At 37.1% G+C, this 12647-nt stretch overlaps 1 protein-coding gene across 1 annotated transcript in view; it reads right to left on the reverse strand.

Moving 5' to 3' along the window:
* Positions 1-3568: 3568 nt before the first annotated feature.
* Positions 3569-12647, reverse strand: part of tbx20 (T-box transcription factor 20) — an 11943-nt gene continuing 2864 nt past the window's right edge. Inside the window, exons 3-8 of the mRNA XM_025061553.1 lie at positions 11495-11659; positions 10984-11092; positions 9507-9665; positions 9059-9135; positions 6732-6844; positions 3569-6606 (exon numbers count right to left, since the gene is read on the reverse strand). Of these exons, the coding sequence (XP_024917321.1) occupies positions 6281-6606; positions 6732-6844; positions 9059-9135; positions 9507-9665; positions 10984-11092; positions 11495-11659 (949 nt within the window). The 3' untranslated portion in view covers positions 3569-6280. The remainder of the gene's footprint in view (positions 6607-6731; positions 6845-9058; positions 9136-9506; positions 9666-10983; positions 11093-11494; positions 11660-12647) is intronic.

Raw genomic sequence — 12647 nt, forward strand, 5'->3', positions numbered from 1 at the left:
TGCAGTGCAGTAATGCCTAACATCGCTGGTATTTGTCATCTTATTGCAAATGTAACCTGCCTAAAGGAAACCATGAGCTCACGAAGTTACACCTTGTCTTTCAGCTTTTGACTTAACATGCTCAGAATATCATTACTAGTATAATACAACATATAAAACTATGCTGTTCGTCCATATTAATAACCAACACACCAAGTTTGTCTCTGGGTTTTTTTCCATAGACAAGATAGATGTATGTTACAATATATTTTCTACTTTAATATATACTATCCATCCATCCATTTTCATTCGCTTATCCCTTATTGCGTTGTGGGGGCAGTAGCCTCTATGACCGCCGCCCAAATCACACCAGTCCACTGGAAGGTACCGACCACCCTAACCAGGTTTCGATCTTGCCCAGGAGGTGAACCCTGGGGTTCCACACCAATGACAGAGACATTGCCTCCTGGCCAAAGCACCACTAATATATAATATAATTTAGTTAAAAGTTGTGAGGTATGTAAATGTAGAATAATTGTAGATATATTTCTAAAACCAATGACAGAGAGTGTTATTTTAACATTGTGCTTGAAGATAAAAGTTTCGTTTCACCACTGATGTTTCTGGTTTCCTCTTAAGTGCATTACAGAAGCATTTAGAGAGCGCTCCAAACCACTGTCTCAGCCTTTGTGTCCAACCACATTTGGTCAGGGAAACTTCTCTCAGTGCTTTTTACTTTAGCTGAAACCTTAACATTTGTGCATGTGGACGTGAAACCGGTCTGCGCTCCGTCCTGTCGTCTCGATTTGTCCTCAGCTAACTTTGCTTTCAAGGTGTATTTCCTCTAAATCGATTTCCCATTGTTTGCCAACAGGTTTCACCTTTCACCACGGGTCCGTCTGTGTGTTTGCGTCCTTTGTCCACCCTGAAGTGCTCTGTGGCCTGTTTGTTAAAAGCGTTTTGTCGCTACATTTGACTTGGCACATCTTGTCGGGGAAGATTGCAGCCGATGAGACTCTTTGACCTGCAGATAAAACATCCATTAAGCGGCTTGTCTGGGGCGATTCTGTACTCTTAACCTATTAGCATATACTAACCGTTTGAGAGATGGTGCATCAGTGGGTACACGCTGCTCTTCTCTGCAGCCAGTCACCACGCTGTAAAGACACACCTCTCACTCGGCCGCTGTGCCAAATGTCATCTGTGACATTGTAATGCTTGACCACCGTCCTCCGCCAGCCCATTCCAACGACCGCTAAAAGCCCCAGGGAAGGGAAAAAGGGCCGAAATGCAAAATTGATGGAAATGACATTAGATTCAGCTCAGGCTCCTCACCGTGTAAATTATGCCCCAAAATGGACTCTCTGGCCCAACTGTTAGCTCCAATTTGCCAGGCAATACCTCATGGTGGCGGGTCCTGCCTTTCCCCTCTCACTTTAATTCAATCATGGCCGCAGTGGATGTTATTTATTTGTTTATTTATTTATTTTCGAAGGATGTGAGCGATTCTTATCAAAGCAGAAGTGGGGCCTTCTTCCTGGTGAAACGGTGACTAACGTCCAGCCATCGATCCGTCGGCTCGGTCGGTGGAGGAGGGTGAAGTGTTCTGGTGATGGACTCCTGCGTCTGTGTATTCAGACCCAGTCTGTTAACTTCACACAGTGCAGTCAGGACTGCAGATACAAACAGCTCATACTCTTTAAGTCTTTCTTCAGTTTGACCAACGTGTGGTTTTATACCCGTGACATTTTGGCTCTAAATTAACGAAAGTTGGAATCAATTTCAGGTTGACGTCACCATCTTTAGAGATATCTTCTAGTTAGTTTGAAGATTTTTGCTTATTTTTACTGTTACCGAAGTTCTTCTTTAAGATGTAATCTCTTTTGGGTTTTTGTCTTGTTTATGTAATATTATTATTGTATTGTCTTTTTCTTATTTCCGAAATGGAATTGATTCTTCATTTCTCAATTTTGATATGGTATAGACACAATTCTTCAAATGAATCTTGGCTAAACAAATAACATTAACCTGACTTCAATTTCTGCTATAAGTTATTTTTATGAAATTAATAATAATAATAATAATAATAATAATACTTTCTCTTCTAGGCTTTGCTTAAGTAGATGCTTTTTAGAAGATAACATTAAAAAACATGTAGCTATCTTATGTAGCAAATTTAAACTAACTCTTATTTATCCTTTGGATTCTTTGTTTTTATAGCCTGTCTTGGTTTGGGCTGTATTTGTTGTTATCTTGAACTATCTTGACAAACCTCCGGCCTTTCTCATCCATGTGGTTTCTTTGTCAGGTTAAGTGGCACCTCTTAAACTTGTATTCACACACGTTTTTTAAAATTTATACCATGTATAATGTTTGTTAGCAGTACAAGGATATCATTAGAGACTGTTCTACGTGGGTGCTGCAGGAGAGAAACATCCACACAGTAAAAGATGTCAGAGCTGGTTATAGTATCTACCAACTCTTCCAGGTCACAGAGGGTTTTTTCTGTGTCTAATGTATTTATTTTCAGTCTGTCATTTCTTCTCTGTTTCCCTTGATTTCAAATTGAGAAATCAGCAGTGAAAGCCCACGGTTGCTGCTGTTTTACATTTGCTTACAGTTGACAGAATTAGGAACACGGAGGAAGATTTTAGTCACATCTGTCGTTGGAAATTAAACTGGTTCATAGATGATGTAGTAGATGACGTCTGGAGCTTCACTGTCAGACACCGTCACGCTGTTTCGTTCTTTTATTCTTTCTCCTGCAATAAAAAATCAGGAGCATCGATGTGATAAAGGAATGGACAATGGACAGAAGACCAAAGCCGAGTTTTGAGTTACTGTGCATTAAAAGAATTAAAAGACCAATTTCACAATAACGACCAAATGTTGCGCCAAGCTGTCTAACCTGTATGGACAGAGCAGCTGAAGAGAGTCTTCCTGATAATACTCAACCACGTAAATGTGGTTTCATCAGGGCCTGGTAGTTTCTCTGTGTCATCACCTCTAATACAGGCAACCTTGTTACTTTGTCAACAAGCATTACACACTGGTGTACACAATTATGAATTACTCTTCATCTCGTATAAAAGAAGACAGTTTCTGTCTAAACGTTTGGGACTTAGCAAGTACTGATGAGGACATTTGTTAGGAGTTTTATTTAAAAATTAAACATTATATATTCAGAAATCCTGTGACTTCAAAATCTTCATCCGATAAAAACATTTGAAATGTATATAAAAAAGTCATGAGCCGACCGATAAGATGAATAAGCTGTTAACTGAATAAAGTTTTAAAGACTGTAAATTTAAAATTTAGAATTTGACATTGGAGCCTGACATTACAAACGCAGTGAGAGCATTCGTCCACTAGGTGGTAGTGTTCACAGTTAGACCTGTCCATTTAACAATTTAAGCTTTGCGTCTGCGTTTATCAATACTGAATATAGCGATAGCGCTGGCCATGACAGACTATAACGCCACAAATAAGTATATATATATATATATATATATATTATTAATAGCAGTATTTTACTGACAATTCTGCGTTGGCTCTGAAACCTGATGACAGAAAAAGAAAATAACTGAACTAGCTGTGGACATATTTATTGTTGGCATTCTATCAGGTGCTGTGAAGCAGAAAAAGACACGAGGTCAGTCAATAAAATGTCACAAAATGTTTGAGTGATGGCATATAACTGTATTTCTCAAGGTTTACAAATATCTACATGTTTAAATGCAGATTATGGTACATTACACATTATTTTCAGAGAGCAAAATAAATATATTGCACTTAAAATGTCTTTAAAACACAATCAGTTTTTTTTTTCAGTTGTTGATTCACCCCCTCAGTCATAACATCAAAAGGATACATTTTAGTAAAAAGATTGAATTCTTCAGTCCAGGCTACATTCTGTAAAGTCCCCGTCCCTAAATGTCACAATAAACAAAAACAAAACAAACAAAAAACAGACATTGGAAAGCGAAACTCAATTTTCCTAAAATATTTTTCTATGATGTAAAAATGTTTCATAAGTCAAACAGAGCACTTCTGCTGGTTAAAAAAAACAAAAACATCTTATTTATTACACAGACACTGCTTAATGGAGCTCACGCTGGTGTTTCATGGTAAGGAAGATGTTTCTTAAGATTTTCTTCTCAAATGTAGAAGTAAATGTTTTATTTCATTTTCAAAGTAAAATTAAACGGCACAAGACAAGGATTCCTAACCAAAGACTGAGCGGTTCTTTTTCTACATTGAAAACCTGTTGAGCTAGAAACTCAATTTGATAATTTGTCTTTGTTTTCAATGTGTGTTTACTTTTAATTGTACTAGTGGCCCAATAAATTTGCACCATTTCATTTTTGTGTGCTTTCTGAAGCATCTTTGAGTTTTCAAAGCTAATTATTCAGACAAAAATGTCATCAGGACAAAGATATCAGACAAAATGAATAATCACTGAACTCCATTGATCATTTGTTATTGCTGTAACATCTCTTACAGTTCATCAATGGATTACAATAATTTAACAATTAATTTTTTTATATTTTTATCCTATGTTATTGTAAAATCTAGTTTTATGGATTAAATTAAAAGAAAAACATACTAGCAAAATATAATGTAATGATATTCCTGTTTTTTTCCCAATAATGTAACACATATTAATGTTTTTTGACATTAAATTATTTTAACTTATTTGTAGAACTGGACCAGGTTGTGACTGTTTATGCAATGATGCATCCAATTATAAGAATGAGCTTTTCAGCTAACGGCTAATTAGCCAGGAACATTCTTAACAAAATTGTCGTCAAATCACTTTTTTTTTTTTGCTATTTTATCTGACACTGAATTTTATTTTGAGGACTTTTTTAAACTTAATAAAAATAATATATGCTAAAAAGAAAATATGGGACACTAGCAAGGGTTAATTAGCCAGTTAGCATTTGCTGATGCTAGTTAGCAGTTTTTACATTGGAGAATTTGTATGACATTTGTATTGTTCAAAATGCCTGAATCAGTTAGAATTTAAAACACACTTCATTGAACAAGATTTTTAACGATAAAGACAGTTATATAGATCCTAGTTCGTGGCGGATGATTAGCAATAGCTATAGCTAGGCTAAATTCTTTAGCTGCTCCATATATAATTAAGGGGGTTAGTGAAATTAAAATCCAGGGCTGAGAAAAAGACCTGGAAAATTTAAATAAAAAATGAATGTAAATGGATACATTTCTGACACAACTGTTGTGTTTTTAATGCTGGCTTGTATGCATTATTAAGTTAAACTAAAATGTATTCCCCTCCTGTCAAAGATGAGCATATGTATTCAGTAATATCTTATATAAGGTTTACCCAGTGTGTTGTTCTACTGCAGTCAGCATGCGTCCTATGATACATTTATTTTAACTCTACAGCTTGAATTTTCCTATCAGTAAATATGACATTTTTATCTTTGTACAATGCATTTCTACAACAGAGCATCTTATGGTTATAACTCCATACAGCACCATTCAGAAAAGCTGATCAGGCTGTTCTCTACACAGACTGTATGTAACAATTGAACAGGGCTACCTCTGTAGCCCAGTGGACGATGAAACCAGGTCTCGCTTTTCCCGATAATCCTATGGTTTCAACTGTAAGTCCAGAATTACGTAATAAAACGCAGTGTCGGCTTTTATAAAACAATGGTCCTATAGAGAAACAGAGGGAGAAATACTAATGGGACCAAAAATATAAGAAGACGGGACATGTGATTTACACGTCAGCCGCGATATCCTGCGACATCACATTGTTCTCCATGTTAACGGTGTCTGTTATAAACAGTCTCTGGGTCTCCCTCTTTGCTCAGATGGAACCACAAGATCTGGCATGGACAACAGCTGCATCTGAAGTATCTGTGATGTGATTACTGCTGTCCTTGGTTGAGAGATCACACAGCATCCTGACATCATGACATCATGACATCATGACATGTCTGCTGCAGAAACAGTAGCCAGGGTTAAATGATTAGAAAAGGTTTGCTTGTCTCTTTTTTTTCATATATTCCACGGTTCTTCAACAAGACACTTTTCCTTCGTTGGTTATCTGTATTGTAAGTAATAGCTTTTAAAAATATTTTGCGAAAAGTTTTCCAAACTGCTGAACAGCACTCTGGATTCTTTCAGTCCTTTTGGGTTTTTTTTCTGGATTTGTTGTCATGAAGCCATTTTTTTATTTACAAACTGAAACTGAATGAGAAGTGATGAGCCGCTGTGAGAAGGTCACCTTCAGGACTGGTTTAATGTCCTCAACAAAGTGAAGTCATACGAAGGGCGTCATGACAGTAGACGAGTGACGCAGTCCCTGGATGGCAGCGTAGGGCCCCTGCTGGAAGTAGTGGTGATAGCGGGGCATGTGGAAGGATGGGAATGAAGGTCCACTGCCCTGCATGGTTCCAGCCAGGGCGGTTGGTGTTAGTGGCATTCCCAGACGGCTGTAAGGGGGCAGGGAGCCCTGAATGGGGTGGGGCAGAGAGGCGCTGGCGCTCATCGCTGACAGGGACTGTGGGTGTTGGAAGCCAGAGAATCCTGATGTTGTGGTGACCCACGAGCTCAGAGAGAGGTTATCTGAAGCAGTGAAGGCTGAACCTGCCAGAGAAATATTTCAGATGTTTTGATTGGATAATGGAAAGATGTAAAAAACAAAAAGAACCCAGGTGGGATGAACAAGGTTGCCTGGAATAGACGAGTAGGTGTGAAAGCCAGATGCTCACCACGGGTGTGAGCTGAGAGTCCATCCTCACTTAGGTTCTCCTCGTCACCAGTGTAGGTCCTGATTGGTGACCGGGCGTAAGAGTGCTTGTGGATCAGATTCTCAACACTTTCCCTGCAGCAAAAGCCAAAGAGAGAGAGCCCCAAAATAAATCTCATTTGTTTCACCTGTAAAATGCATGAATAATGAAACTGAGTCAGTCATAGCTTATAGTTTTAAAATATAAATCTAAATATCTACTGTATTCTATATATAGCAGATGTATAACATCTGTTGAATTTGTGTGTGTGTGTGTGTGTTTCATCTTTGTTTTCATGGTTAACGGTGTGTCTGTGTGTGTGCGTGTGTGTGTGTGTGTGTGTGTTCCCTATCCCACAAAGTGCATAAGCTCATTTTAAGTCTTGTCAGACAGTACTTCTCAAATGCAGTGACACAAATTGTTGTTGGTTTGGGGAGGGCGTATGGCATGCCTGTGTGTGGGTGTGTGCACATGTGTGTGAGTGTGTGTTAAACAGCCAGCAAGTGGTCTGCCATGCGTCCACATTAGCAGCCCTCCCTCTGCAGCTCCCTGTCCTCCAATTAGGTTAGGAAAGTGCAATATCTGTCAGCAGAGGAGTACAAATGTGTGTGTTTTTATCAGCGCCGGGGGGCCCTGCAAACACAGGGGGCTGCAGCATGGACGAGAGAGAGAGAGAGAGAGAGAGAGAGAGAGAGAAACTCCCACAAAGAACAGCAGCGCTGGAGTGAAGGGACGGTGGGAGGGAGGCGGGGTCTGCTGGCTTCAATCAGTCACTGCGGCCAATTGAATTAGAGTGTGTTTTAGTGCAGTGGGCGACTCCAGACTAATGTGATTTCTGCAGCTCCCTGAAGATCAATTGATCAGGTCTAATTCACAGCCCTCAAAAAGAGAAGGACAACAAGTGTTGTGTGTGGACGTGCATGTGCGTGTGTGACACGGGTCTATGTTTGTGATGTTTGATGAAGTGAAAGCAGCAGATGGTTTAATTTTTCTTGGCCAAATTTGGCCTTTGTGCTGGAATCAGGAATTAGGGGAACTGTGTGTGTGTGTGTGTGTTGGCAGCATTAATTAAAATCCTTTCTCTCGCTTTCTTTCTCTTCTGCTTATTGTGTGTCTGCATTTGATAACGTGTGAGTGACTGAAGTGACATTTTTGTTTTGAGCCCACGGTATTAAAATAAAGGATGCAGGGAATTAAATAACAGAAAAAGGAAAAAAATGTTGGAAGAAAAACAAAGAACAGAAGTAAAGAGTAAGATAGGAAACAGAGAACAATAAGCCAACGATAAGGAAAAACACAAACACAAATAAGAGCTTTACAATGAAAATTAAAAAATGGCAAACATTATATACATATATACATATATAAAGACTATAAAATGATTATACTTCCTTCTTTTACTAAGGAAAGAGGTAAGAAAGAAAACAAGGACAGGACAGGACATCTGTTTCAGTTATTCTGTTTTGTTTTCTCGTGTCTCACATTGTCTCTCTCCACTCCCCACCTGCCCTGTGTCCACGCCTTCCTTGTCTTTCTGTCCCCACCCACCTGTGATCATCTAACAATCCCCACCTGTGACATTTTAACTCCTCCACTGTCTGTACGTCACCCTTCCCTTCCCATCCTGTCACCTGGTCGTAAGTCTTCCTTCCCCCTGAATCTACTACATGTCTCTTCACTTCCCCGTGAGTAATCTTGGCCAGTCCTTTAACTTTGAACCTTAGCCTGGTGGTTTTGTATTTTAGCTGTTAGTCTCTGGCTTCCCTCTGTTTTGAACTCTGCCTGTTTCAACTGAGACTAGTACCACTGACCAGCTTCAGTTTTATTTAAGATTAAATTATCTCCTAACCGTGTCCTGCCTTTGAGTCCCTAAATAAGGGACAGATGGAAAAGAATGGTGTGACATAGCTAATGGAGAGAAGTGTGACATTTTTGTTCCAAAGTGACACAGAAAATTGATCTGAAACCAGATGTTGATTAAGAAAATAAAAGTCAAGGAAAATAAATATATAAATATATTGAAATATAAAGAAAAAATATAGATACATTTTACAGGGTTTGACAAGTATTCTAACCATAAGAAAATATAAGACTAATTTAAATATAATTTTAAATCATCATTCCAACTTAAAAAAAGAGATTCTGCCTCATCAGGACCGGCTCTTCAGCACCATCTGAAATAATGGACCTCTTCAAGACTAGTTCTAAAAATCCAATAGCAATAAAATACCTGCTACAAATTAGGTAAGAACATTTCTCACAAACAAACACACAGTGATGAAAATTAGAATTCCCAGAATCCCCTGTACCTCTCCATGTCTGTGAGCCGGGATGAGTCTCGAAAACCTTTAGCAAATGGGTTGCTGTCAATCTTGAGTTTAGTTATCTGTGGATCAAGAAAAACAAAAAGTAAGACTTTTTTTTCACTTTGATTTCACAAATTTTTGTGTTCAATTTATGTTGTCACTGTAAATAGATTTTTGTTGCATTAAAATGACAAAAATGTATTTTTAAAATATATAATATAATAATATATAATATATTTTCAAGATTGCTACAGAATTATATATTTTCTTAGTGTTTGAAAATGGTTTGGTCTCACTTTGTTAATACTGAAACTAAACCCAAATGTGGCAGCAAGGCCTTTTATTTCTGTCTCATTAACTTTCACAAGTTCATAGAGAAATATCAACACCTGCTTTGAGTCTGTGGGGAGTGTAAATATATGAAGAGACAAATCCGATGTCAGTCACTCACCAGCTGGTTCTGGTAGGCCGTGACAGCAGTGAAGACAGTCTCCAGGAAGACAAAGGTGCGGAACTCCTCAGACTTGAGGTTGAGCAGTGAGGCAGTGTGGTCTTTCTTTTTGATGATGTGAACCCGAGGCTGGTACTTGTGCATGGAGTTGAGGATGATCTGGAGAGGAGACGTCGGCGTTAATTACACCTTCACTATCAGGGTGAGTGGTGGACATGATTGACATCTGTCTCATAAATTGGGTCGTCTATCACATTTTTTAAATGTTAAGCAATGGTCATTTCTTATTTTAGCAGTAATTCAGACATCACACAATGAAATGAATCTGACTCATTCTCATTCTTTTACTTCAATCTCTATGGCAACAAATAAAACCAAATATTTTATTGACACTTAAACAGTCATTTTTAACTTCAAATGTTCAAACTTGTGATGTCCCAGAGGTCCATTCAGACTTGGGGATAAATAGCAATCCAATCTGCTCCTTTAGCCAAATGCAAAAGCAGTTTTTTTCCAAACTGTTTTATTTTGAATTAGTTATTTTATTATTATTATTTTTTTCAGCAGGTAAATTCCAGACGACCTTATTTTGTGTGGATTTGTCAACAGTGAGAGTGTTTGAATGACTGGCCTGTCTGTAATCTTTTACAAATTATTTTACAGAGTAAGAAGTGGAATTCTCTCGTATTAAACCAGCATTTCTTTATATTAAAATATATAAAATGATATAACAAAATAAAAATATATCAGCTTGTACAATCTAACTATATATATTTATCCAAAGGAGTCCTATGGAAGTAGTTGTTTTGCGTCTTTGAAGCTATTTTTGAACTAAAAAGCTTTTACCCAGACACAGGTCCACAGGTACACACCCCTCGGTCTAATTCGGCTTCCATTCTCTCTGTGTTCTGTTGCCTGTTCCTTCTTGCAGTAGACTCCAGGGATTAGAATGGCAATTTGCTCCATTCACACTAATAATCATCGCAACACACCGGTCTATAAATATTACACAGTGACTCGTCCACTGTAGCTTAGCACGACTCGTGACAGCCCTCCGTAGTTTTGTTTATTTATTTATGTATTTATTTAAAATTAAATGTTTTATTTCATTGTTGGCACAGATAATCTTATATTCCCTGTTATATATTTTAAATAGGTTGTAAGCTGTTTTATTCCTTTTGGCAAGCGTTGCGTTGATTTTTTTGCAAATAATTTCTTGACTAAATGCTACTTGTGTTTTAACTAGTTTTATGCAGCTTTGGTCTAACATTTCAATATTCTTTATCATTTGGACTTTTTCTCCAGTTGCAGTTATATTTGCTATTTAAAAATGTACAGCACGTATCTAACGGGTCTTTTAATATATTGTAATATATATTATTATAAGAGATAAGAGATATATTATCTCTTATTCTTATAAGAGATAATATATATTATGTCTTGAAGAAGAGACTACATATCTCTGTGTTTGACTCACGTGTCCATGTTGGTCCAGTTCGTTGTTCGTCAGCTTGACCTTCTCGAAGGAGACCATCTGTTTCATCAGTTGCTCTCCGGTGAACGGGGAGTCCGGGTGTACGTACAACCTGGCGGAGTGACGTCAGAGGTTCGTGGTTAACAGTGCGGACGGATTCAGTTATTCTCAAAAAGATACTGGTCAGAGCAAACCAGCCAATTAAAGCTAAGAGGCAAAACGTGTTAATAAATAAAGTTAGTAAGAAGTCGGTTTTGCTTTGTTCATTTTTAATTATCGTATTGAACTATAAAAAATATGAATGCGACTGTTGTAGACTTAAAGACGACGGTTGTATGAATGGTCAGACACTGATTCTTTATAAAAAAATAAACGAACTTTTATCGTTGACTTAAAAACATACCTCTGACCTACAAATCTTTAGTCTATCTAATATCTCTTAATCTAACAGATTAAGAAAACCGTGTTAAGCACAACGAAGGATTGTTTAATTGAGGTCAGAAGCCTTATTCACCTTGCGGGCAGAGGAGGGTCCGCTTTTCCGGCGACCAACCAGGAGGAGCGGTGATATGCGTACCGGTACCGTTTATTATCCACCGGGACAATATCCATCAAGACGATGTATTTAGAGTCTGGGTCCACACCAGAGAAAGACACACGGATGGTGGGAAACATTCTCCTGAAGGAACGACAGGAACAGCAGATTATTATTATTATTATTATTATTATTATTATTATTATACATTGTAAATGGTAAAAGTAATGTTAAATACATACAATTGTTATTATTTAGAATCACTGAATACCGGCAAAATGTATGAGTGCTATAAAATACGTGTATGGTACATATTGATTGTTTTAATATTACAGTTTAAAATAAAGTTGACAAAAAAGACAGCTCCCAAATTTCGATTACAATTGTATACCTTTATTTTAAATTATTAATATAATAATCGTGATTTAATTTTTGTGTTTACTAACCACAAGGCTTTTATTTTTCTCTGCCCAAATAATAAAGAAGGAACAGATAATTATGACTATCAACAGATAACAATACATCAATGAAATTAATCATTTTTCAAAATTAAAATTTCAGCAAATTAGATCAAACCCAGTGTCGCCAATTTAGTTTAAGTGACGGAAATAAATCGATATATTTTTGCTCTGACTTGAGAATATTTAAAAAAAAAAATAAAAATGTTAGTTTTCATTATGCTCTCTGCCTTGCCCGACTTTTTACAAACATTGTCAACATTCCTCTGCCTAAAAATCTCTGACCAAATAACATCTTATTATGATTTTTTAGCATATCTAGTAAGTTGTGTTAAATATATACTTTTCTGTTTCTGTTAATCCATGCGTCTGGTAAACTTTATGATAAAATCTTTTTGTGTATATATATTCATATATGTGTGTGAATATACGTATGTGTGGATATAACGTATATTCTCAGTGTAACATATTCGCATTATTGTTAATATTATTATTGCTGTTGTTGTTGTTGTTGTTGTTGTTGTTGTTGTTGTTGTTGTTGTTGTTGTTGTTGTTGTTGTTGTTGTTGTTGTTGTTGTTGTTGTTGTTGTTGTTGTTGTTGTTGTTGTTGTTGTTGTTGTTGTTGTTGTTGTTGTTGTTGTTGTTGTTGTTGTTGTTGTTGTTGTTGTTGTTGT

This window comes from Cynoglossus semilaevis, chromosome 13, assembly GCF_000523025.1.
Source record: "Cynoglossus semilaevis isolate Cse_v1.0 chromosome 13, Cse_v1.0, whole genome shotgun sequence".
Lineage (NCBI taxonomy): Eukaryota > Metazoa > Chordata > Actinopteri > Pleuronectiformes > Cynoglossidae > Cynoglossus > Cynoglossus semilaevis.